Below are 23,482 nucleotides of genomic sequence, written 5' to 3' on the forward strand. Positions count from 1 at the left end.
TCCCATTATCTAGCCCTTACCGCTGTTCTTCCTTGGAACTAGTTATACAGCATAGATTCTAAGATGGAAAATAAAGGTTAATTTTTTAAAAGAGGGAATTAGATTAACAATATATAAAACTAAAAACATTCATTTGGTTCTATATAATTAATACTTTAACATCAACAAAAACAGCTAGATTTGTGATTTGGTGGTAATAGGGAACCAACAGTGAGGAAAGAAATGCCTGGGGCATCTGATAGTTTAAGTATCTGGTCCAGTGTTATGTAATTAATATATATCTGAGAGGGACTTCAACTCCATTCTTCCTCATTCTGAGGTTTCCTAATTAATAGCAATTTCTTATTGGGCATCTCAGTGGCTTGAGAGCCAGGCCTAGAGATTGGAGGGTCTGGGTTCAAATCTAACCTCAGACACTCCCTAGCTTTGTGACCCAAAGCTTGTCACTTAACCCCTATTATCTACCCCTTTTCACTCTTCTACCTTGGAACCAATATTCAGTATTGATTCTAGGAAGATAAGTGTTTTTAAAAAAATTGAACTCATTACATGAAGCACCAGAGAGATTGTGTATATCATTAATTATGTGTTTGATGAACTTTGATCTAGATTTGATTACAGCACTAAGAGCCAGAAAAGTCACTTGAATTAATAGTCTAATATTTAGGCTTATCCTTTTAGCAAACTTTAGTAGCCAGTTTTTTCTCTCTGATGAGATTATTGGGTAGATTTATTAATTTTTAAAAATTCTTTTGGTATAAATCAGACTGAAAGGCAAGTAGGATCTTCTTGCCAGGCTGTTTCCAAAGTAACAAGAGGGCAGGAATAATTGGTTGCAGTTGCTATGGATAATTAACAACTATTGAGAAAGTAAGTCTGGGAGCTATATTGTACTTAAGCAATAAAAAAATGTCAAACTGCAACAATCCTCCTTTCCCTTAAGGAAACAGATAACACTAACAAAAAAATTATTTTAACAAGCACATTTCAAAGGTGCTGGCTTTATGAGGAGACCCCAGGACACTTTGATTGAAATTGCTGCCTCTGATTGTAGTTCTAGATTTTATTGGTGCCATATTGAGAACAGTGCTGTTGCTGAAGTGATAGGAGGAATGGAACCTCCTCGGCAGGATTATCCCATAGAGGTTACCTCTTTTTATAATATCCATGATCTGTGGTATTAAAAATGCCTTGAAAACCATTGTAATTGCAGTTTTCTTTGCTTAAATTAAGTTACACTTTATCCGCCCAAGGAGAGAAATATGAAAAGCCCTTCTTAAGATGTTTGCATTGATTTTTCTCTCAGTATTTGCTAGACCTTATTTTCTCATTTGTGCCCTCCATGATGAAACAGCTTACAGCAGTGCACTGAGCCTGACCCCTGTGGTTTTAGGAACAGAGAGAGAGATACATACATACATATGTACATACATACATGACTTCCTCTTTCTAGTGCCAAGCCCAGGTAAAGTCCTGTAACAGAGTGCTTACTTCTTCATTAGTTTCTCTCAAATAATAATATATAATAAGCACTAATGAGGCATTTTAAGGTTTGCAAAATGCTGTATTAACTTACTCGACTTACAACCCTTGGAAAGTAAATATTATCCTCATTTCACACATGAGGAAACTGAGTCACAGAGAGGTTAAGGGATGATGTGTATATGTCTGTGGCAAGATTTGAACTCAAGTCTTCCTAACTCTAAGCCCTATACTTTGTCTACTATACTGCCAACCTGCACAGCTAAAATATACTTGGTGATCATCTCTATCAAATGACAAGTATTTAGGTGGTTTAAAGTCAACACCAAATTTCCAGATATTGATTTCCCTTGTTGTGCAGGCAAATAATAGGGGAATGAAACTGCCCTTGGAGAACCTCTTAAAAACATGCATGGGAGTGACCTGGAAAAAAATTCTAGGTTTTTCTTGATGAAACTTCATAAACAGTTCTAGTTCCAGTTTATCCTTTAAAAAAAAAGTACACATTCCTAGATCGTGATATTTCCCCCTTACCATTTCAGTGATTCTTCTTTGTTTATAAAAATCAAGGTTAGAACTGCTTTTATTGCCTAAAAGTTTTGTGAAAAGGTAAAATGTCTATTTTTTCTTTCCTGTGTCTAATTCTGACCTTTGTACCCAATTTTCACATATTTGAATGTTTGTGATTTAGTTTAATACATATATGGAAGTTGTGGTTTGTAGGTTGAAATCCTCAAAAAATGTATGCCTGAAAAAGGAAGTGAGAAAAAAAAGGAAGTGGGCTGGCGAAGTATTAGTGATTTGAGATTCCTTAGTCTCCCGTACTATTCACAGAACCCCAGAAGATATCAAGGAAGGGCTCCATGGGTCATTAGATGAATGATCTGTGGAGGATATATGGCTAAGAATCCCCTTAGAGAAGAAGACTTGCCTGAATTGCAGCTGTCAAAGGGGATACCCTACATTGATGAGGTCACAGATCCATTAAAGAAAATGTATATGGGCTTCATTTCTTCCAGAATTGGTGGTGTGGGTGCTTTAGTATTCATATAGTGCTGTGTCAAAAAAAAAAATAATAATCACCTTGTGGCATACTTTCTGGAGAACTTCAAACTTTGTTAGGCTGGTCCCCAAACACCAGGAATGTTTTTCTGGGCCTTGACTCAAAAAATGGTATGATCTACTAACTTCTGTGCCCTTTAGGCATAGCCTTCAGGTTGTCTTCTTTGCCATAAAAGAGGAATCATTATAAGTGGATTATAGAAGAGGCTGGGATACCTGTTCTATTTGTCTATGAGTTTGTGATATACTCCTTAAATAAAGCCTCCTTTATTTGCCGTGACCTGGTAAGCAAGATTTTGTATCTCTGAGCCCTTGCTCATATTGTTCCTCTCTCTTCTCACTAACCCTCCTTCTCCTCCTCCTTTATAATGACTTTCCAAATTCTATTCCTTCCACAAGGCTTAGTTCAAGTTACCATGTTATACGATGCTTTCTCTGATAACTCTTAACTCTCCCTGATATCCTGGCCGTGGGGCTTGCATCTGACCTGCCATTCATTTTCCTCTTCTCCCAACAGGCCCGGAAGTTCTTGATGATGATGAGCTGAGTCCAGAAGGGAGAAACCCTGCTGTCTGGCATGTTGGTCTGAAGATAGCCTGGGACATAAAGACACCCGGTTTAGCTGTACCCCTCCATCAAGGAGACTGCTATCTTATGCTAGGTAATCCTGGAAAGAAGGAAAAGGCATTGATTTTCCAATACCAAGATAGAGTACATTTGTTGGCTATTTTTTTTTCCATGTGCCTTATGAGAAATGGAAGTATGGTATACTAGAGATAGGAAATCAGGAGATCTGGGTCCAGATTCTTCCTTCTATGACTATTTGTACAATCTTGAAGAAGTCACTTAACCTCTTTTGGCCTCAGTTTCTTCACCTGCAAAATGGGTACAATAACTGCATCTAGTCTTAGGGTTATCATGAAGATCCGGTAATAAGATGATGCATGTAAAAGGGCTTCATAAATCTCAAAATGCTATATAAATTTCAGCTATTACTATTATGATAACTCACATTTTTATTGAGATGTGAGGTTTATAAAGCACTCTGCTTATAACATCCCTGCAGGGTATATAGTGCTAGTATTATTATCTCAATTTTACAGACAAAACTGAGACTCAGCAAGGTGAAGAAAGTTGTCTACAGTCCCACAGCCATGAGATGTCAGAACTGTGAATTGAACCTTTATTTCCAAATCCAGTAGTCTTCTTCAGAAGATGTAGTCCAGGTTTAATGGAACTGATTTTGATCTCCATTGTCCCGCGTAAATAAGCCCCTTTGGCACGCTGACACTTTTTTTTGGTTGATCTCCTTTTTTCCCACCCATTTCTTTTTGAGAGCAGAATAGAAGCACATTCTGGTCCTCATTTACTGCAGTCTCCCAATGTGCTTTGGGCTCTGAGGTACCTCTTCAGAATTGCTAAATGTTGATCACTGTCACATGCAAGCTAACTTGCCCTGAAACTTGGAGTATTTCCCTGCCTAGGCAGGTTTCTAGTTATGAAAAGTTTGTTTCTGGATTTGACTTTGGCTTCCTTCTTGTGGCCTCAAGAAGCAAATGTCCTGACAGCACAGGCCTTTCTTTTGTTTGACTTTTAATTCTTAATGAAAGATGTTTTATAAGTAGTTTGTCTACCAGAGGCCTAGAAAGATATAAGGATTTGCTCCTGCCTTTTTGTTTTGGCTTTTGTGTGTTTGTGTTGTAATCTTTTTAACACCTTCTTCCATTCGAGACTGGGTATATAATGAGTAGGCTGATAGCATTTTTCTTTGACCACAAAGGTTGTCTGTGCATATTTTTTTCATTGTCTCCATTTCTTTCAGGACTCTCTAGCCCCTGGCTTCCTAGAAAATATACACATGTATTTGCTTTGAGGTTAAGAAGCAGCACTTTTTATAATAGCAAATACCTAGAAACAGATTATGTGCTTATAAGGGAATGACTGAATAAATTGTGGCATATGAAAATAATGGAATGCCATTGTGCCATAAAGAGTTATAACTGGGAGAGACAAGGCTTGATAGTGCTTATTCCAAAAAAGATCTGGGGGTTTTAGTGGACTACAAGCTCACAGCATGATATGGCAGCCAAGAAGGGGAAAGGGATCTTCAGCTGTATTAAGAGAAACTGGAAGTGCATGAACAAAGAGCAAGTGGCCTTCCTTCTCTGATCTGATCACATCTCACATACTGTGCTGAGCTCAGAGAGACCAGTGATAATCTGGAGAGCGTTCAGAGGAAGGTGGCCAGGATAATGAAGGGCCTGGAGTTTATTACACAAGAGGATTAGCTGGAGGAACTGAGGATATTTAGCCTGAAGAAGAGTAGGGGGATACACTAGTTCCCTTCTCATCTATTTGAGGAGCTGTCACTTGGAAGAAGAATTAAACTTTTTCTGTTTGGCCCTGGAGGGTAGAATGAGGGTGGAGGATGAAAAGTGCCAAATTTAGACTTGATGGAAAGAAAAACTTCCTGGGACATGATTTGTGTATGTGCCCCTGTGGTCTGCTGGTGAGGAAGAAGAATGTGGGGCTGCCGTCAACTGTTCCCACATCACTCAGCACACACACTGACAGGGAGGAGTGATGGGTTCTACCGGGTGAAATACTCACCTGTGGGGAGTGAGAGCCAGGGGGCCGCTTATCTGTCTTGGACTTAGGGTAGTTAGGAGAATGACACCATGATATAGGGATTCTCTGCCTATCTAGATGTTATACCTGTCTAGACCTCTGGGTAGATATTCTATATCTGAAGGCCGCCTGGAAGAGCCTAGAAAGAATGGCCTAGACGTGCTCTTAGAGCTAGCTCCCTAGCTAGAGCCTCCCTCAGAGCCTGCACAGGGCCTGCCCACACTTGCCTTCCGGCCTGAGCTCTGACTACTAAGATCTAGTTGCTGTAGGAGATGGAAAGTACTGCGGGGGGGAGGGAGAAGGGAACCCAGAGGAGCAGCTTCTGAGGAAAGGCTGTGATTGTGGGAGTTTTTATTGCCAGTAGGGCCTCCACCTTCCACTGGGGGTTATTATCCTTGGGAGGAAAGGGGTTGGCCCGCACCCATTCTTGCCCTCTTTATTTTGGGGGGGGTTTGTGGGATGCCAGGGAGGACTAGCATCCTTGGGTGTGAGGGCTTGCTGAGCCCTTTTCAGGGCTGCTCATCCACCTTTGGAGTCTGCCTGTCTCCCAGCTCTCCCTGTGGCTAAAGGAAGCTGTAGCACACAGCAGACAACCTGTCTCAGCAGATGGGCTAAATCAGATTGAGGGTAGCCCACAGGCCTCAGACCTGCCTGGGAGTGAGAGGAGTGTCTCCCCAGGCCTGTGAACACTTCTCTGGTGGATGGGGGCATGAAGACAACTTGTTCCAGCAGCCAGGAAGTCGGAGCTGGGTCAGACGTGGAAAAGGCCAGGGTCATCGAGCCTCCTGGGCCATCCCTAGGCATCCTGACTTTTGTCCTGCCACTGAATGGCTGTGAATGAGAGAGGGAGGCTGATGGTGCGGTGCATCTCTGTCTCACTTAAATCCAGTTCACCGGTGAGTCAAAACATCCTGTCCTTGTGATACCTCTTGGAAAACAGCGACCCCAGCTTGATCAAAGAGAGTTGCAGATTCTCTCCAAGGACTGGCCTTGCTATTAGTCTTGCTCCAGTTCCAGGTGTGGTAGTAGCCTAGCCAAGGGTATGGCCCAGGGGCAACAACATCTCGCCTCTCTGTATGGTATTTGAGTTTAGAGAGCACTTTCCTCACAGCCACCCTGGTAGTAGGTGAACCCCGTTCTACAAATGGGACTCAGTGAAGTTTTTGACTTGCTGCCTGGTCAGTCACACAGGGTCTGAGGCAGGATCTGAACCCTATTCTCAGTCCAGTGCTTGTCCTACTGTACTGCACCTCCTCAAGGCAAGCAGATCATATATACTTAAAGAGTTCCCAGGGGCCATAGGGTCTAGCTCCCTCATTTTACATAGGAAGAAGAGACCTAGAGTTGAAGTTTAACTCCTCTAATGCCAAAAAGACGGTAAATATTAAAGGCAAGATTTGTACCCAGGTCCTCTGACTCCAGAGCCAGGAATTATTATTGCACTGTATGATACTTACAGTAATATATTTATAAGAACTATTAGATTTCTCCTCTTCTTTTTTGACTGTAAACAGATCTATTGTTTTCCTGTATAAAAAGAGATGAAATTCCTGACTCAGGCCTTCATCCTTGAATTTTCAGCTTTAGTCTTCAGATTTGGGGAAAGAATCTTGTTATGGTGAACCATGCCAGGCAGAGAGCCATTTACCTAAACTCATTAGTTAGGTAATTCTTGTTAAGATATTAAGATAAAATTTACATATAATAGGCATTCTTTACCATTGCCTTTCATAAAGTGGCTAGGGACTAGTGTTATCTTTTCTCACTGCTTTTAAAAAAAACAAATAGCATAAGTAGCCCTATGAAGGGACCGCAGCTTTGCCTGCTGATAACTGAAATCTGAACTTCATAGCACTTATGAAAAAGAAACAGTTTAGCTCAATTTATAATAATATATTGGTCTGCAGAGGAAGTGCAGACTGAACCCTGCTGTCTCAAGTACATACTCCAGGGGTGTCTGTTGGGGAACGTGTCGGGTGCCTGTAATAAATCCACAGCCCATGGAAGTGAGTGAAGGCCCCGCTGGCTGTGCCTGAGGACACACTTAACTGGGGTTGTCACGGTTTTACTTTTAAATTGGAATCTTTGCCCTAATCTCAGAGTTAGACATGACCAGATTTGCAAGCAGATTTACAATTTTCACTAATTTTCCAACCATGACTTCAAAACACACTTAGTGGGGGAAAAAATACATTCTGGTCTTTCTCAAAGAAGGATGATTTACTTTGCCCCAGATGTTTTCCATCGAGTGAATGCTGCTTGAGAGTTAGGGACTTAAAGCAGCTTGGAGACAAACTATGGGTTTGTTTTTTGTGGGATAGATTCTAAAGTTCAAGAAACATCAAGACATTGTCTTTATTAACTAGGTGGAGTATTGAGGGGATAAAGGTGAGGCCTGAAGTCTATTTAGACATGAGCATTTTTCGGCAGGCCATTTTTAATGTCTCTTCCTCATTAAACTTTCTACCTTTGTTTCCCATATTAATTTACCTGCATCTCATTTTCATGTGCCCAAACCTTCAGCTATCAGCTGCTCTCATTATGTATCAAGGAAGAATTCTCATAATATATCTAAATGGTGCCTATTTTTGAATTTGTGGTCAAGAGGACTGGATTTTATTTTGGCTTGGGTTCCTAAGAATTTGTGTATTCTTGGGTGGATCAGTGCACTTTTGGGCTTCAGTTTTTGTAAAATCTAGGAGTTGGATTAGGTGATTTTATCTCCTCTGCCTTTCACTTGGGCTATGTTAAATTAAATGGGTGACTGTGTAGTTGATTCAGGAGTTCTGAGTTCCAGTCCTGTCTTACTCGGTGAATTTTCCCTAACCCTTCTGTATCAGTTTTCCTTAGGGAGGTGAAATCTCACCACTTTTATGTCTGGGATTAAATGAATATATATATATATATATATATATATATATATATATGTATATAAGTTGCTGAATCAGTGCTGATTTAACCACAATCATGGCCAAGGTATAATTTCTGAGGGTAGTTTTTTTTTTAATTATATTAGCCTTCCTTAGGAAAATAGGGGCTAGGAGGCATTAATGTGTAAGGTGCAGGGCCTGGAGCAACCTGAAAATTAGATGCAGAATAACATAAGAGATTAATGCCAGTTCTACATTTTTTTGAGTCATTAACTTAGGGCACTTTATGTAATAGCCCCATGAATGGGAAGGAGGAATGATTTTATGAAGTTCCAGGTTCTAACTGGGGTCCTTCTGGGACTAACTTCCCAGATTGTGGTATCTTTGTCAACCCACCAGGTGGCACTCAGTCCCACCTCCATGTAGAAAATGCTCCTTAAAGCAAAAAACTTGTTTCTTCCTTCGGCCCCATCCCCCACTTGCAACTGGCCAACTGAGGTTAAATGTACATGTAATTTATGACTTAATCATAAATTCAGAATAATTATACTTTACTACATCTCGGGGGTCTTGAAATGTAGGTGCTGTGTTCTGCTTTCTGCTGAGGCCCAGGGAGAATAGAGAGACAGTAATAAATTATAACTTCAGGCTGCAGTGGTAAGCTTGAGGAATTGCCATTTAAGTGGAAAGTGCTTGAACAGCCAAATGAGCACCTGTCATGTTTCTTTTCACTTTGAAAAGTAGAAAGGTGACAGCACAGTTTCAGCTGCTTGTCCAATATGAATCTAAGCTTTTCCTACCTTCTCTGTTATTGCCATGTTTATTGCTTAATGTTCAACTGTTGTGGTACTTGGGATGCTCCTCTCCTCCTGCAATTTCTATTCTAAGATATGTGTAAAACTGCAGACCTAGGCAAAAATACATATAAACATAAACATATTGTCTTGGTCTTGGTCTCTTTTTGTACCCAGGTGAAATTAGGGATGTGGCTATAATTGGATGAGCTCTGAGTAGAGGAGCAATGAATCTGCTCCCGGGCACTTTTCCATGGGATTATTTGCCCTCTCCACCCTGATATAAAAGGCAGTCTTTTTACCCATTCCCTGCCCCTCTTCACTAATCAGTTATGTCAAAAGAGTGGAAATTGTGGATTACTCACCTAGGAGTAATACCCCAGCTACACACTAGATTTAATTCAACTAATGAGACACTAATGGCATTTTTGAATAGGAGAATTAGCCCATTTGTAACTAGTCTTTGAATTGTTGTCTAGATAGACTCTAAAAGAGTTTCCAGTCCTTAAGCTAGGATGTGTTGGGAGAATCCAAGAGACATACTTAACACATTTTGCTTTGTAGTTCATGCCAATATTTAGAACTGGGAGAAACGTTAGAAGTCACCTTGCTCATTCTTATAATACCATCAAGGCCTGGAGAAATTCCCAGAGTGGTAAAACCAGTGTTTGAACTTAGGTTCTCTGCCTCCTATTGCAACACTTTTTTCATAGCAGTGAATTAGTCTTTTTAAAAAAATGTTCATATCATCCATTCACACATAATACTCTTTGAGTGGGTCTATTTTTTTTTTTCTGAATCACCTTACACATGATAGGTACTCACTAAAATACCCTGCAATGACCCAGTTATTTTGGATAAGGCCTAGTTGAAATATTCTGGTTTGAAAGGACCATAAGAGACCATTTACTCCCTTGTCCTATATCTAACTAGGTAGGACAATTCCATCACCCTCCCTAGAAAGAGGTGATTTATCTGTTTTTTTATCAAGAAAGTGTTTTTCTCAACCTTTAAACCATTTTGATACTTAACAGTCCTTGCTGTAATCCCTTCTAGTTTACCTAGATAACCAATGTAACAGTAATTTTTATATTGGTGATAATACCTCACATTTGTATATTGCTTGAAGGTATACAAAGTTTTCTTGTGAAGGATTTCCTTTTGACTGTTTGTTTGCTTTGGTCTGGACCTGTGATTTCATAAGGTAAGAAGCTAGTGAGCTGTTCCTTGGCGTAGATCAAAATTTGTTCTGTAGCTTAGTTTTTAAAAGTTGTTTTTAAGTATTTTGATCAGAATTACACAGCCAGAATGAGTCAAAGGTGAGACTGAAACCCACTTCATGATGCTGCAGCCAGTATGAGTGTGTTCATTTTATAGCCAAGATAACTGAAGCTCAGATTCATTTCAATTTAGTGTGTACTTATTAAGTAGCACTTTGTGTTAGGAAAAGAGGCTACCAAGTTAAAAGGAAACAATCTTTACTCCCAAGGAATTGACATTCTCCTTGGAGAGTCCAGGGAGAATAGTATATCAGAAATACAACCTGGACTGAAATAACCAATTTGAATTTGTCACATAGTCCAGGTCTAAGCCAGGTTCTTGCAGTGAGCACATCCCAGGTAAGGTCATGCATTTTGTCAGGTAATAAATAAGTTATTATAAAGTTTTAAGATTTTAGTACTGGTCTCAGTTTCATCTAACTAGGATCCCTCTGCATAAAGAACTTTTGGAAAATCCCTTGACCACAGTCAACTATTATTGGGGAGAATTTTAATAGAGAATTGTTATCTATCTAGACTCTTAATCTAAAAGCATCAATAATGATAGCAATGATCTGATGCTTTGTGTTGGGTTGGATTTCCACTTTGCATGCTCTGTCATCAGTGATCTTTTCAAAGAGGATAAAGGCATGACAGTGAAGAAAGGTAACTTATTTTCCATTACTCTCTTATAACTTTTAGCCCAATTAACATTTCCATCTTATTTTATTGAACCATCATGGCGGGTGCCCCAGTCCTTGTTGAAATTGGTCTTCTCAAATGTCTATTTTCCCTACGTATTGCTTCTAATTGGCCCAGCTTTTTGTCTTTTCAGGTCTCAGAGAGGAACTAGTAGGCCTCTTCATAGATGTCTGGTGAAAAGCTTAGGTAAATAGGGAGAGAGGGATGGAGGTAAGCAAATTGTATGAAGGAACAGAAATCCAGGGGCTCTAACTGGCTTCTGCTTTTATATTCTTTCACTTCATTTGGAAAGCTCTGTTCCCCAGGGGACACTAGAGTAAATTGATAAGTCTTCACAAAGGGAAAAGAAGACAGATACTTCCCTCTCTCCACTCTCCTCAGCCTAACCTATTTTTCAAAGGCTCTCCTTGTTTAACTGGCCAGAGAAACACCCCTTATCCACATTTTTCTAGTCCCTCCTACTCTCAAACCTTTTTGGAAAATGGTTAAAGGTGTTGCAGTTTGGGAAAATGTAGAGGTGTGGGGGAAGAAGGGAAAGAAAGCAGAACAGAAAGCGGAGGAGGTTTGAGAAACAAAGTCCAGATTAAACCAGCTCTGTCTGAAGTGGGATTAAATTTCCCTCTGTACAGTTAAAGTTGTGAAAATGAATTATTAACCTCAAGAATTCAGTTCCCTCAACACCCCAGCAGGATAGTCAAGCCTTCCAGCAAAGGATGAAAAACAAGTTTAAACTTTGCAGCCTTGAAATCCTCCTCATCCCTCTTTTAGCCTATTGAAAGAGGTTACACTTCTATGGAAAATTATATCTATGGTGAGATTTATGGAGTTAGACAACTTCTATTCTGGAAAAAGAAAGAACTTTCATATTTATTTCCTTTGAGGAATGACTTCCTTAATGATCTCTGTATGTCCTAAAAACTAATTTGTCTTCACAAATACCACATTTGCCCTTAGTAAATAGCTTATTCATCTGATTGGTGATAACTTGGCCAGTTATCAAATAACCTTGGAAACATAGAATATTAGAGCCAGAAGAAATTTTAGACATTCTTACACCTGACTTTTCCTCATCTACCTCCCTAGCCCTCTTTCATATCTGAGAAAACTGGGGTGAAGTGACTTGCCCAGTGTCATCACAGCTGGAGAGAGTCATAGCTTAGATTCAAATCCAGGCCATCTGATGCTTAATTCAGAATTTTTAAGACTACATTATACTGCTATCACTTTATCTTTATGGAAGATTAATAAGGAAATATGATCATGCCTCTTTCAAGGCCATTGTATTATATTGTTGGGTATGTGGTTTTGTGTGACCCAGCTTTAGCCCTTTATCCTTTTATAACAGCATAAATAGCTCTTTATTCAGAGGTAAAGAATTGTGTGAATTCCTCTTTGACTGTTAAATACTAAAATTCTCCCACATCAGTAATTTCTCCAATTCTCAGAAGATTTTATGTCAATATCAAAATCAAGTGTCTGACTGTAGAAAGTGTCAAAATTGGGTACCAATAAGGAGGGTATTACCATTGATGGGTATTTATTTCAATTTAAAGGGCCTTATAGTCTAACTGATGATCTAGCAAAGCGGGGGAAACAAGTACAGTGAAGAGTTCAGTCATAGTGAGGGCCTGGGCAAGTTCTACCTCTTTTGCTGGAATACCTTATGTGTGAAAAGAAGCCTCATGCTAGTATGAACGATTAGACACTGGTGTTCAGAATTTGGCTCACATATTGATGGGGCGTGTTACATTCAATCCTCATGTAGCCAAAAGTGGATTTTTTTCCTTCCATCTTGTTGAGTAAGTTTTCTGGACTGTCTTAGTTTCTTAATTGTAGTCAACAAAAGGTAGTTTGTTAATTTTGTTTTGCAGTGTCTTTGGCATTCTTTTCTGCAAAAAGTTCATGCCTCATTAACAAGTGGTGCTTTCATGTTTCTTCAATTAAAAAAAAAAAAAGCAGTCTTTTAAGATTGGAACTGTCATTTCAAATATTCTGAGACTCCATGAAGTCTCATACACTCCATGACGCTTCAACCACTTTTATACAATTAGAGTTTTAGACAAATTACAAACTCTCAAATTAAAATTGCTAGGTTCTTTCTGAAAGTCATGAAGGATTAAAGACAGTTGGAAGCAATTTCAAGAGAGTTCCTCAATTAGAGGGTTGCCAAGAGTTTAAATGAAGGTGCAAACCTGAAAGTAATACTTCTAATACTCTTTTTGCCACATGGACCGAATCAGATTAGTTGCTACTGAAAGGAACAAAAGCATTTAACAAATCTGTTCATTAGGATGATTTCCCTTTAATGATGTCTGTGGTTCTTAGTATTAATAACATAGAAGTTACTGGGATTCTGTTGGGATTTGCAAGACTGATCTTGACTCTTTCTGACTCAGGTATCACTGTCTATAGTGATTGTTTCTTCATTTCTTATGATCCTGGCTAGAACCTAGAACTAGGTTGCAAACAAACATGAGACATGAATATTTCTTTTTTTCTTTCCCACCCCTCAAATCTCCCAAACAGGGAAGTTTCCTCTTCCTCTCTCACAACAAGATAGCTACAGTCATATATTTAGGTGGGTGATAACACTGAAAAAGGATGAATGGGGCTATAGTTCTGGCCTTTTAGCTTCCATTTTTAGGATAGGCTATAGGATATGAACTCAGTTTTCCTGAAATAATTTGCTTTGATCTTTTCAGGTAAATTATAAATTTCAAAAAATATCTATTTAATGTCATTTCTAGACTTCTGAATATTATTAAGTTATATGGAATATATTATGGGAATGTAGCTATTAAACACTTTTTAAAGACTGGATAATAGGAAGCATTGCTTACTATGTAAAAAGCTGACCCTCAGAATCAAGAAGGCCCAACTTCAAATCCTACCTCTGATGTGTACAGTAGCTCAGTAGCTCTGGACAAGTCATTTAATCTCTCAATGCTCTATACCACTTTCTAAGACTTTAAGTTGCATAATAGATGTTGATCTGTGTTGCTTGAGGGAGTTACTATACTGAGGAGAACACTGGCTTAGTCCAAAGAAAAAGTAAGGCTAGATAGAGTAAAATTAAATTGTGGACATTTTCAAAACATTTTTATGTTTTTTTTCCTTCATATTCTATGGACTCCATTCTTTTTCTTGGTTCTGCTTCCTGAGACAAATAGTCATTAAGGAAGAGAGAATTGTGTTAATGATGCTGAGATGGTAGAACTGGGCAGCATGAATTTATCAAAAGAAAACCTAGGAATTTGTCTGTTGTGGTCTACATTTCCTCAATTTCATGTTGCTTCAAGACAAATTTTGTAGTCATTTTTATTGATATAGTAGGTGTGCATTGGTTACATTGAATTGTTAGCTCCATGAGGTCAGGGACTTTCTTTTGCTTTTTTTACTATTCCCAGTGTAAAGCCCATACTTCCTGACACATACTAAATGTTGATTGATTGATTTTTGACCTCAGAATCCAGAGGAGTCATTTTCTTTTACTTGTTGATTATCCAGAAAAGTAGTCTAGTATACTGATAGGGAAATACTTTTTTGCTGGATGAGGAAGACTAGTTTCTTATCTTTCCATGAAAGCGTTTTACATCCAAAGGAGTGCTTTCTGATGTGCTGTCTTTTCCAAGGTGACTGAATAATTGAGTTCTTGCTGCTGCCTATTCTCCTTAGAGCTTGGTATTAATATTGTCCTCTCAGTTCTTACATGATGCAGTCCTAGGCTTGAATAATGTTCATGTGAAACTTAATTTGTTGACTGGTCCATTGCCTAAAAACTGATGGGGAAAAGAATACTTTGAATTGGAGAAGAAAAAATAATGCTTTGGGCAGAGGTGAAAACTACTTCATTCTCAGTAATATAAGAAAGTCACAAACTGTCCCAGAAACTGAAACTATAATTATATTCTGAAAAGTAATCCAATGGGATATAAAAAGTAGTAATATTTGTGACAAGAGGTTCTTTAGAGAATTAAATGTCAATTTCTAAAATACGTGTTCTGTTGGAGGACTGATCAAAATGTGCTTTCAATCTCGAATTGGTAGTATTCAGTAATAAATAGCTTATTGTTGGCAGGCATTATGTAATAATAGTAGATTCATTTTTTCCTTCCTGGATTAAATTTGTTTTGTTTTGTTCTGTAATCTGCTTTTAGACAATCTTAATTCAACCCATCAACACTGTGTTTTGGCCGGTTTGCAACCTCGATTCAGTTCCACCCACAGAGTGGCTGAGGTAAGTAAAAAGAAAATCTGCTGTGAATTTTGATGCAACAGGAAGTATGTGAATGATCAGTTAAAATACCATTAACAACAGAGGTCCCATCCTCAAGCTGGCCTCTGTGCTGGTTTGAGAATCTCAGTAATATTCTCAATAAAATTCTAAAAGGAAACTAGCTCTTGTCTCACCTGGCCTCAACCTTGATTGACCTCTTGTTTTGTCCAGGCTTTATGGCTGCTGGGGAGAATGTAGAATCAAATCACCCTCTCTTTCTTATTTATTTGTTTGTTTGTTAGTTTATTTATTTATTTGTTTGTTTATTTATTTCCCATACTTTCTTAGAATCAATACTGTGTATTGGTTCCAAGGCAGATGAGTGGTAAGGGCTAGGCAGTGGAGGTTAAGTGACTTGCCCAGGGTCACACAGCTGGAGAGTGTCTGAGACCAGATTTGAGCCTAGGACCTCTTTTCTCCAGACCTATTTGTCAATTCACCGAGTTACCCAGCTGTCCCCTATTTTTTCTCATATCACCCTATCTTAGATAGGGGCAGTCTTATAGCTTGGGGCCATATTACTGCGATACTGAGCAGAAGAGGCTGCTTGGAGGTTGTGTGGCACAGATGTCATCATGTAGTTAGATCAGCAAGGCCAAGGGGTGGTCAGAAGGGCCTGAGCTATCTTTGTGTACTTGTGCTCCTGCATGCTTTATCTGTGTCTTGGCTGGGGATGGTGGCAAATTTGCATTTTCCTCAACTTTTCAGTCAGGCCTCTGGGCATGTGAAAGTTAATTTAAAGAGGCAGTTGCTTTGTGGATCAGGAATTTCAGAATTCCTCCTAGTTCTGCCTATATCCCAGACCTCATTGCTCAGTGTTGTCACCTTTAGAGTAGCCAGGGACCTTAGGACATAGGAGAATATGAGCCACAGGTCAGCAGACCAGAACCGCTCTGAAGGGAGCTGGAGTGCCGAAGGTCACCAGTAGTGAATACTTTGGTGGTTGTGTCAGTGTGGGAATAGCGGAGATGAAACAGATTGTTATTTCAGTAAGCTGGGTATACTCTCACCAACATACAACTTAATCTCTCTGCTCCGGCCTCCCTCTGTAGAGGATCTGCCCTTCACAATATGCTAGTCTTCTTTTGAGTTTAAAAAAAAAAAAATCTGTTTTTGTTTTGGATAAGATTAAAAAAAAAAATAAAACCCTTACCTTCCGTCTTGGAATCAATACTGTGTATTGGTTCCAAGGCAGAGGAGTGGTAAAGGCTAGGCAATGGAGGTTAGGTGACTTGCTCAGGGTCACACAGCTGAGATGTGTCTGATTCTTGATTTTGAACCCAGGACCTCCCGTCTCTAGGCCTGACTCTCAATCCACAGAGACATCTAGTGGATAAGATTTATTGATGCTTTTTGTCTTTAAGTCCATGATCTCACCTCATCCCCTTCCATCAAACCCTTCCATGTGATAAAAACATCTGATACAGAAACCATTTCCAATAATATATATGATAGGCTGCCCTAGTATTACCCTACCCATCTGCAATGAGGGAGATCATATATTTCATTATTTCTTCTCTAGGACCATCATTGTTTTTTCATTAATTGGAATCTAACTTCCTTTAAATGACATTTCTTTTATGTTGTGATAGTCATTACACTTATATTCTTGGTTCTGTTTCATTCTATTCATATAAATTCATATAAATCTTTCCTAGAATAGATGGATCAATTAGTGGCTCTAGCAATCATTCAGAATGTGCCTGATAAAGATCATTTTCATTTAGAATTACTTATAGTCTTGAGCATACATGACTAGCCAGTTGGGCCTAGGTAATGCTAGGTAGAATTCTAATTTATCTGGCCTAATCTTCAGTTTAATCCAAGACCTATTGCCAAGAATGGAGGAACAAGATGTAGAGGTGTTCCAATTCTCAGTAATATCCATGGTTTGGGACCTGATTGTCTTGGCCTCAGCCAATTAATGACCATAGAATTTAAATGCTTTTTAATGAATCAGGAGGAATCTTTTTTAGTCTATAAGACTATAAAAGTTTTTAGGGATACTATGGTCAAAGTCAAGATAAAGTACATTTTTGTCTTGTTTTTCTAGAAACTCTCCTTTTTTTTGTAAAGAGCATTTCATAATTATATTTATATAAAATTTCTGTGTGTTAATGGGTGTTGCAGATAAATTATATATTTTGTAGTTATTTTCAGTGGAATTTCTCATATTCTTGATCATTTTGGAAAGGCCTTCAAATTATCTCCATTATATGGAAGATTGATTTTTAGCTTTAGATGTATACGACTTATCATTTTAAGGAAAAATGCATGTATTCTTATATTTTGAAATATAGTTTTTAAAATGTGTATTGTATTTTGTCTGAAGCTTTTTCTGCATCTATTGATATATCCATGAGTTTTGTTTTTTATTAATATCATTAGATGCCATCTAATAACCTATTATTAAATGATATTAATATTGAATGTAATAATGAACCAACCCAGTATTCCTGTTATAAATACTACATGATCATTATGTATATAATTTCTTTTGGCATGTTGCTATTCTCTTTACTAATGTTTTATTTAAAAATTTTATGTTGATATTCATTGGGTATAATCCTTTTTCTTGATGTTGTTTTCTCATTCAATTATCAAGTCATTACACCTGGATATATCTAATTCTTATTCCTGCCTTTGTGTTGCACTTCAGTCGTCTATCCTTGCACTACTACCACTCTAGACATCAGGGGAAAGCTTGAAAATCTCTTGTCTACCTTTCCTCCCACATCTTAGCTGGTTCTTATCTGAGCCTTCTGTATCACTCTTTCCTATCTCAATTCTATAGGTTTCTGTTTTATTCTGTCCTCTATATTATGGATTTTTTAAATGAAAGGCTGACATTTTTCTTCTTGAATGTTAATTAACATTACTCTTTTTCAGATTTTTCCCTATGATAACTTTTATCCTTTGGGTCTTCTAATCCACTCAATTTCTTTGCTTTTTCACTGAAAGATTTTACATTTCAATTTTTTTCTTTTAGTAAAAGGATAAAGTTTTATTTAAAATAAAGAAAAACCTGAACAGGACAAGTAGTTTTGAAAAGAAAAATAAGCAACAAAAATGCCCATACAGCGCAAATTAATTTTATTGTTCTCCTGTAGCCACATGAAAATAAACATCTTGTTTCTTAATCTTTTATGACTTCCAGAAAGTAACTTTCTGCTATTTGTTCAGTTTGCAAATATAAAACATTGCTGATCTAGGTGTACTAGAGAACCTGTTTTCTTTAGTTTTTAGCTCACTATTGAAGTTGTTTTGGGATGCCAGCAGTTGTGCTTTACTCTTTGGAATATTACATTCCAGTTTTTCCTTTGGTTCCTTATAATCAGAGAGTAATATTTTTGTGATTGTTTCTCCTTGGAATTTGGAGGGTTTTTTCTTTGCTCACTGCATGATTTATTCTTTGATGTTATCAGTCTAAAATTTGACTTCTTTGATTCTTGGTAATTTAAATTCTGGTTTTCTTTGTGTACTTGTTCTGTGGATTATTTAATCTAAACTCTGCCATCTGTTTCTAATTTTTCCCAGTAATTTTTTTCGAAATTTCTGAAGAGTATGGTGTTCAGGGTTTTTTAAAAATGTTTTTTGCAATATCTATAATTCATATCTTTTTGCATTCTATTTCAAGTTAAGAATCACCTCTCCCCATTGTCTTTCCTTTTGTCCCTGCATCTTCTCCAAGTAAATTATGTGTTTTCTTTTGAACACTGGGTTATTGAATTCTTTTTGTTTTTTTATTCTTGATCATCTAGTTTCTCCCACTGATTTATTTTTTAATCAGTACCTAAGGGTTTTGATAATTATTGCTTTATTGTATGGTATGACAAAAAAGCCATTAAACAAATGAGTGCAGGCAAGGCACCTGGAAAAGACGGGATCCCAACGGAGGTGTACAAGGCCTTAAATGGAAAGGCGCTCCAGGCATTCCACATAGTGCTGACCAGCTTATGGGAAGAGGAAGACATGCCCCCAGAACTCGGAGATGCCTCCATTGTAGCCCTATACAAGAACAAAGGCGCACAAGCAACCTGTGACAACTACAGAGGCATCTGACTACTCTCCACTGCTGGAAAGGTCCTCACCTGTGTTATACTCAACAGACTCCTGTCATCTGTTTCAGAGCAGAACCTGCCTGAATCACAATGTGGCTTCCGACCAGATCGCAGCACTATCGACATGGTCTTCAAGGTGAGGCAAATGCAGGAAAAATGCCTTGAGCAGAACCTGAGTCTCTCATTGTCTTCATAGACCTGACGAAGGCGTTCGACACAGTGAACAGGGACGCATTGTGGGTGATCCTTAGCAAGCTCAGTTGCCCAGCAAAATTCGTCAAACTGATCCAGCTCTTTCATGTTGACATGACAGGGGAAGTCCTATCTGGTGGAGAGACTTCCGATCGCGTCAACATCTCCAATGGCGTGAAACAAGGCTGTGTCCTCACTCCGGTACTATTCAACCTCTACTTCACCCAAGTATTACGACATGCTGTGATGGATCTAGACCTGGGCGTCTACATCAAATACTGACTGAATGGCTCACTATTTGACCTTCGCCACCTGACTGCAAAAACAAAGACAACAGAGAGACTCATCCTGGAAGCTCTCTTTGCAGATGACTGTGCTCTCATGGCCCACCAAGAAAATCATCTTCAAACCATTGTGGACAGGTTCTCTACCGCAACAAAACTGTTTGGCCTGACTATCAGCCTCAGCAAAACAGAGGTGCTGTTCCAGCCTGCACCAGGGAGGCCAACGAACCAGCCGTGCATTACAGTCAATGGCACGCAGCTTTCTAACGTCAACACTTTCAAGTACCTGGGCAGTACCATCGCCAACGACGGGCCCCTAGACCATGAGATCAATGCCAGGATCCAAAAGGCCAGCCAGGCCCTTGGGCGGCTGCGCTGCAAAGTCCTCCAACACAACAGTGTAAGCACTGCGACGAAGCTCAAAGTGTATAACGTAGTGGTCCTCGGCTCGCTCCTGTACGGTTGTGAGACATGGACATTGTACCGGAAGCACATGAAACAGCTGGAGCAATTCCACCAACGCTCCCTCCGGTCAATCATGAGGATCCGATGGCAGGACCGAATCACCAACCAGGAAGTCCTCGACAGAGCCAACTCCACCAGCATCGAAGTCATGGTCCTCAGAACCCAGCTACGATGGTCTGGACACGTCATCCGCATGGACCCACAGCGAATACCAAGACAGGTATTCTATGGTGAACTGTCAGCTGGACTCAGGAAACAAGGTCGACCAAAGAAAAGATTCAAGGATCAGCTAAAGTCCAACTTGAAGTGGGCTGGCATCACACCAAAGTAACTAGAACTTGCTGCCTCTGACAGAAGCAGCTGGCGAACCCACATTAACCATGCCTCTGCCACCTTTGAAGATGAGCGATGTTGACGTCTTGCCGCTGCGCATGAACGCCGACACCAGGCCACAACTGCAACTCCCGTAACAACTGGTGTTCCATGCCCCATGTGCCACAAACTCTGTGCCTCAGTCTTTGGACTCCAAAGCCACATGAGGGTACACCGTAGATGAAACTGCAAAAGACAATAGTCATTCTCAGTCACCAAGAGACTACTACTAATGTATGGTATGAGCTCTGGAAATGTGATATTTATTTCCTGCTATTTTCATTATTTTCTTTAAGATGCTAGACTTTATTCCTCTAAATAAAATTTGTTTTTTCTACAATTTATTTACAAATTACCCTCCTTATAATTTGATTAGTATAGCATTAACTAAAAAAGAGTTCAGTTTTAATTATATTGGCATGGCTCAGTTTTGAGAAATGACTCTCCTTTGATTATTTAAGTCAATCTTTATTTCTTCATTAAGTACTGATTTGGGCAAGTCTTGGTAAATTGATTCTCAAATATTTTTTTATTTTATAATTATTTTAGTGACTTTTTCATTTCTGTCACTTGTATTTATTATGATCATGTAAAAATAATAATGTTTTATGTTTTTTTTATTTTGCTACATTACTGAAGTTTTCAGTTTTTTCATTTTGACTCTACTAATTCTTTGGGGTATTCTAAGTAAACCATTATTTCAACTGTAAAATTTTCTTACACCTTTGCCAATGTTTATGCTTTTAGGTTCTTAATGCAATGACTAGCAATATCAGTGAAATTATTTTAAGAAAATCACACTAGCTTTCAGTTTGAGATATATGCATTTTCATATTTAAGTGACCCTCTCTTGCTGATGGTTTTTATTGTGATTCAGTATACTTTGACAAAGTCATTTTTTTGTATCTTTTTATAATAATCAGCTGATTTGGAAGTATTGGGAATTATAATATTATTATGTTTTTCTTAATGTCAAACCACTTACGATAGAAATCCAATTTGTTTTTCATGAATAATTTTTCATGGGCATTACTCACAGAGACAGACAGATTGAGACAGAGACTAGTAGATATTTTCTTCCTCCATTTTTTGTGCTTTTGAATTTCTTTTTTTAATTAATTTATTTAGAATATTTTTCCATGATTCCATGATTCATGATTTTTCCCACCTCTCCCCCTTCCCTGAGTTGACAAGCAATTCCACTGGCTTATACATGTATCTTTGTTGCATATTTGCAATAAAGTGATCTTTTAAAACCAAAAACTCCCAATCATATCCCCATCAAATCACAATTGATCATATGTCTTTCTTCTGCGTTTCTGTTCCAACAGTTCTTTCTCTGGATGTGGATAGCGTTCTTTCTCATAAGTCCTTCAGGATTGTTCTGGGTCATTGCATTGCTGCTAGTAGAAAAGTCTGTTACATTTTATTGTGCCACAATGTATTAGTAACAGACTTTTCTAGTAGTAACAGACTGTTCTCCTGGTTCTGCTCCTTTCATTCTACATCAATTCCTGGAGGTTGTTCCAGTTCCTTTTAGCACAATAGTATTCCATCACCATCAGATACCACAATTTGTACATCCGTTCCCCATACATGTATAGAATAGTATACCTATCAAATCTGTGGGAAGCAAGCAAGAGATAGAGAATATTTAATAATGTAAAATTAATGATTTTGATTCCATCAAATTAAAAGGGTTTTGTATAAACAAAACCAATGCAACCAGAATTAGAAGGAAAGCAACAAACTGAGGGAAAAATTTTATGACAAAACTGTCTGACAAAGGTTTAATTTCCCAAATATATAAGGAACTAAGTAAAATTTACAAAAAATCAAGCCATTCACCAATCAACAAATGATCAAGGGATATGAATAGGTAGTTCTCAGATGAAGAAATTAAAACTATCAATAATTACATAAAAAAGTGTTCTAATTCCCTCCTGATTAGAAGAAAGGCAAATAAAAACAACACTGAGGTGCCACTTCACACCTAGATTGGCCAATATGGCAGCAAAGGAAAGTGATATATGGCAAAATTGGGACACTAATACACTGCAGTTTTTTCAGAATAACCTAATGCACAATAACTTTTTTTTTGTTTTAGTCTCTCATTTTCATACTGCATGTGCCTATTTTTTAATGTGTTTCTTGTATGCTACAGATTGTTGAATTTTATTTTCTTACTTATTCTGGAACTTTTATTTCTTAGATTGATTAATCCATGTACATTTAAGATAATTATTAGGGCTATTTTCCTATATTTCTTATGTATCATTTTAAAAATGAATAATTATAATCATTTTTAACCTTCCTCTTTTAAGTTAGCATATTTTTTCTTGCTATTTATTTTGCTTAAGTTGTTTAGATGTTGTCTTTTCTGAGAAACTCTTCCAATTCCCCATCCATTTACTTAAGTCCTCTCAAATTCCTTGAATTTAATTTGTTAATTTCTATTCATTTATTTGTCTACTTATTTCTCCTTCTTCTTTTCTCTTTTTTCTTTCTCCAGTTACAGCATAGAGTTTAAAATCTTTTCTCTATTCCACAACTGTAATTGCTTATTTTATGTAACATTACAAAATTGAACCTTTTACTCAGATATTTTACTTAATTTTGACCTATTATTTCTCTTCCCTTATCTATTCTGAATTTCCCTTTTTAATTCATGGACTATAGCTTTTGTTGTTCTTTTTATATTTCCTTTGTTTTCAATATCAAATTAGTTTTTGAAATTGAATCAAAATTGAACTCTTTCTTCAGTTTTATTTCTGTTATTGTACTTGTTGGTCTTATCCCATCCTCTGTACTTTTTGCTATGTCTTACTCTTAGAAATATTAATTCATGAAAAGAGCAATGCTGAATTGAAGGAAGGTCCTATGGTAGGAAACTACTTGTTTGTAGTCCTTTAGATTACTACAACCCCTTGTCCTCAGAATGATTTTGTTCTACTCCTTTGGCCACATTCTATTTTTGGGTCTATATTCTACCCTATCATTCTGAGAGCTTGCTGCCTTTGGAGACTTATTTATAT

General features: G+C 38.0%; 1 protein-coding gene across 8 annotated transcripts in view; it reads left to right on the forward strand.

The window, feature by feature from the left end:
* FTO (FTO alpha-ketoglutarate dependent dioxygenase) overlaps positions 1 to 23,482 on the forward strand; it is a 421,101-nt gene that overhangs the window by 157,408 nt on the left and 240,211 nt on the right. For all 8 annotated transcript variants that reach the window (XM_007474863.3, XM_056812325.1, XM_056812324.1 and 5 more), the window contains 2 exons: positions 3,062 to 3,205; positions 14,955 to 15,034. In XM_007474863.3, the coding sequence (XP_007474925.1) occupies positions 3,062 to 3,205; positions 14,955 to 15,034 (224 nt within the window). The remainder of the gene's footprint in view (positions 1 to 3,061; positions 3,206 to 14,954; positions 15,035 to 23,482) is intronic.

The sequence above is a fragment of the Monodelphis domestica genome, chromosome 1, assembly GCF_027887165.1.
Source record: "Monodelphis domestica isolate mMonDom1 chromosome 1, mMonDom1.pri, whole genome shotgun sequence".
Lineage (NCBI taxonomy): Eukaryota > Metazoa > Chordata > Mammalia > Didelphimorphia > Didelphidae > Monodelphis > Monodelphis domestica.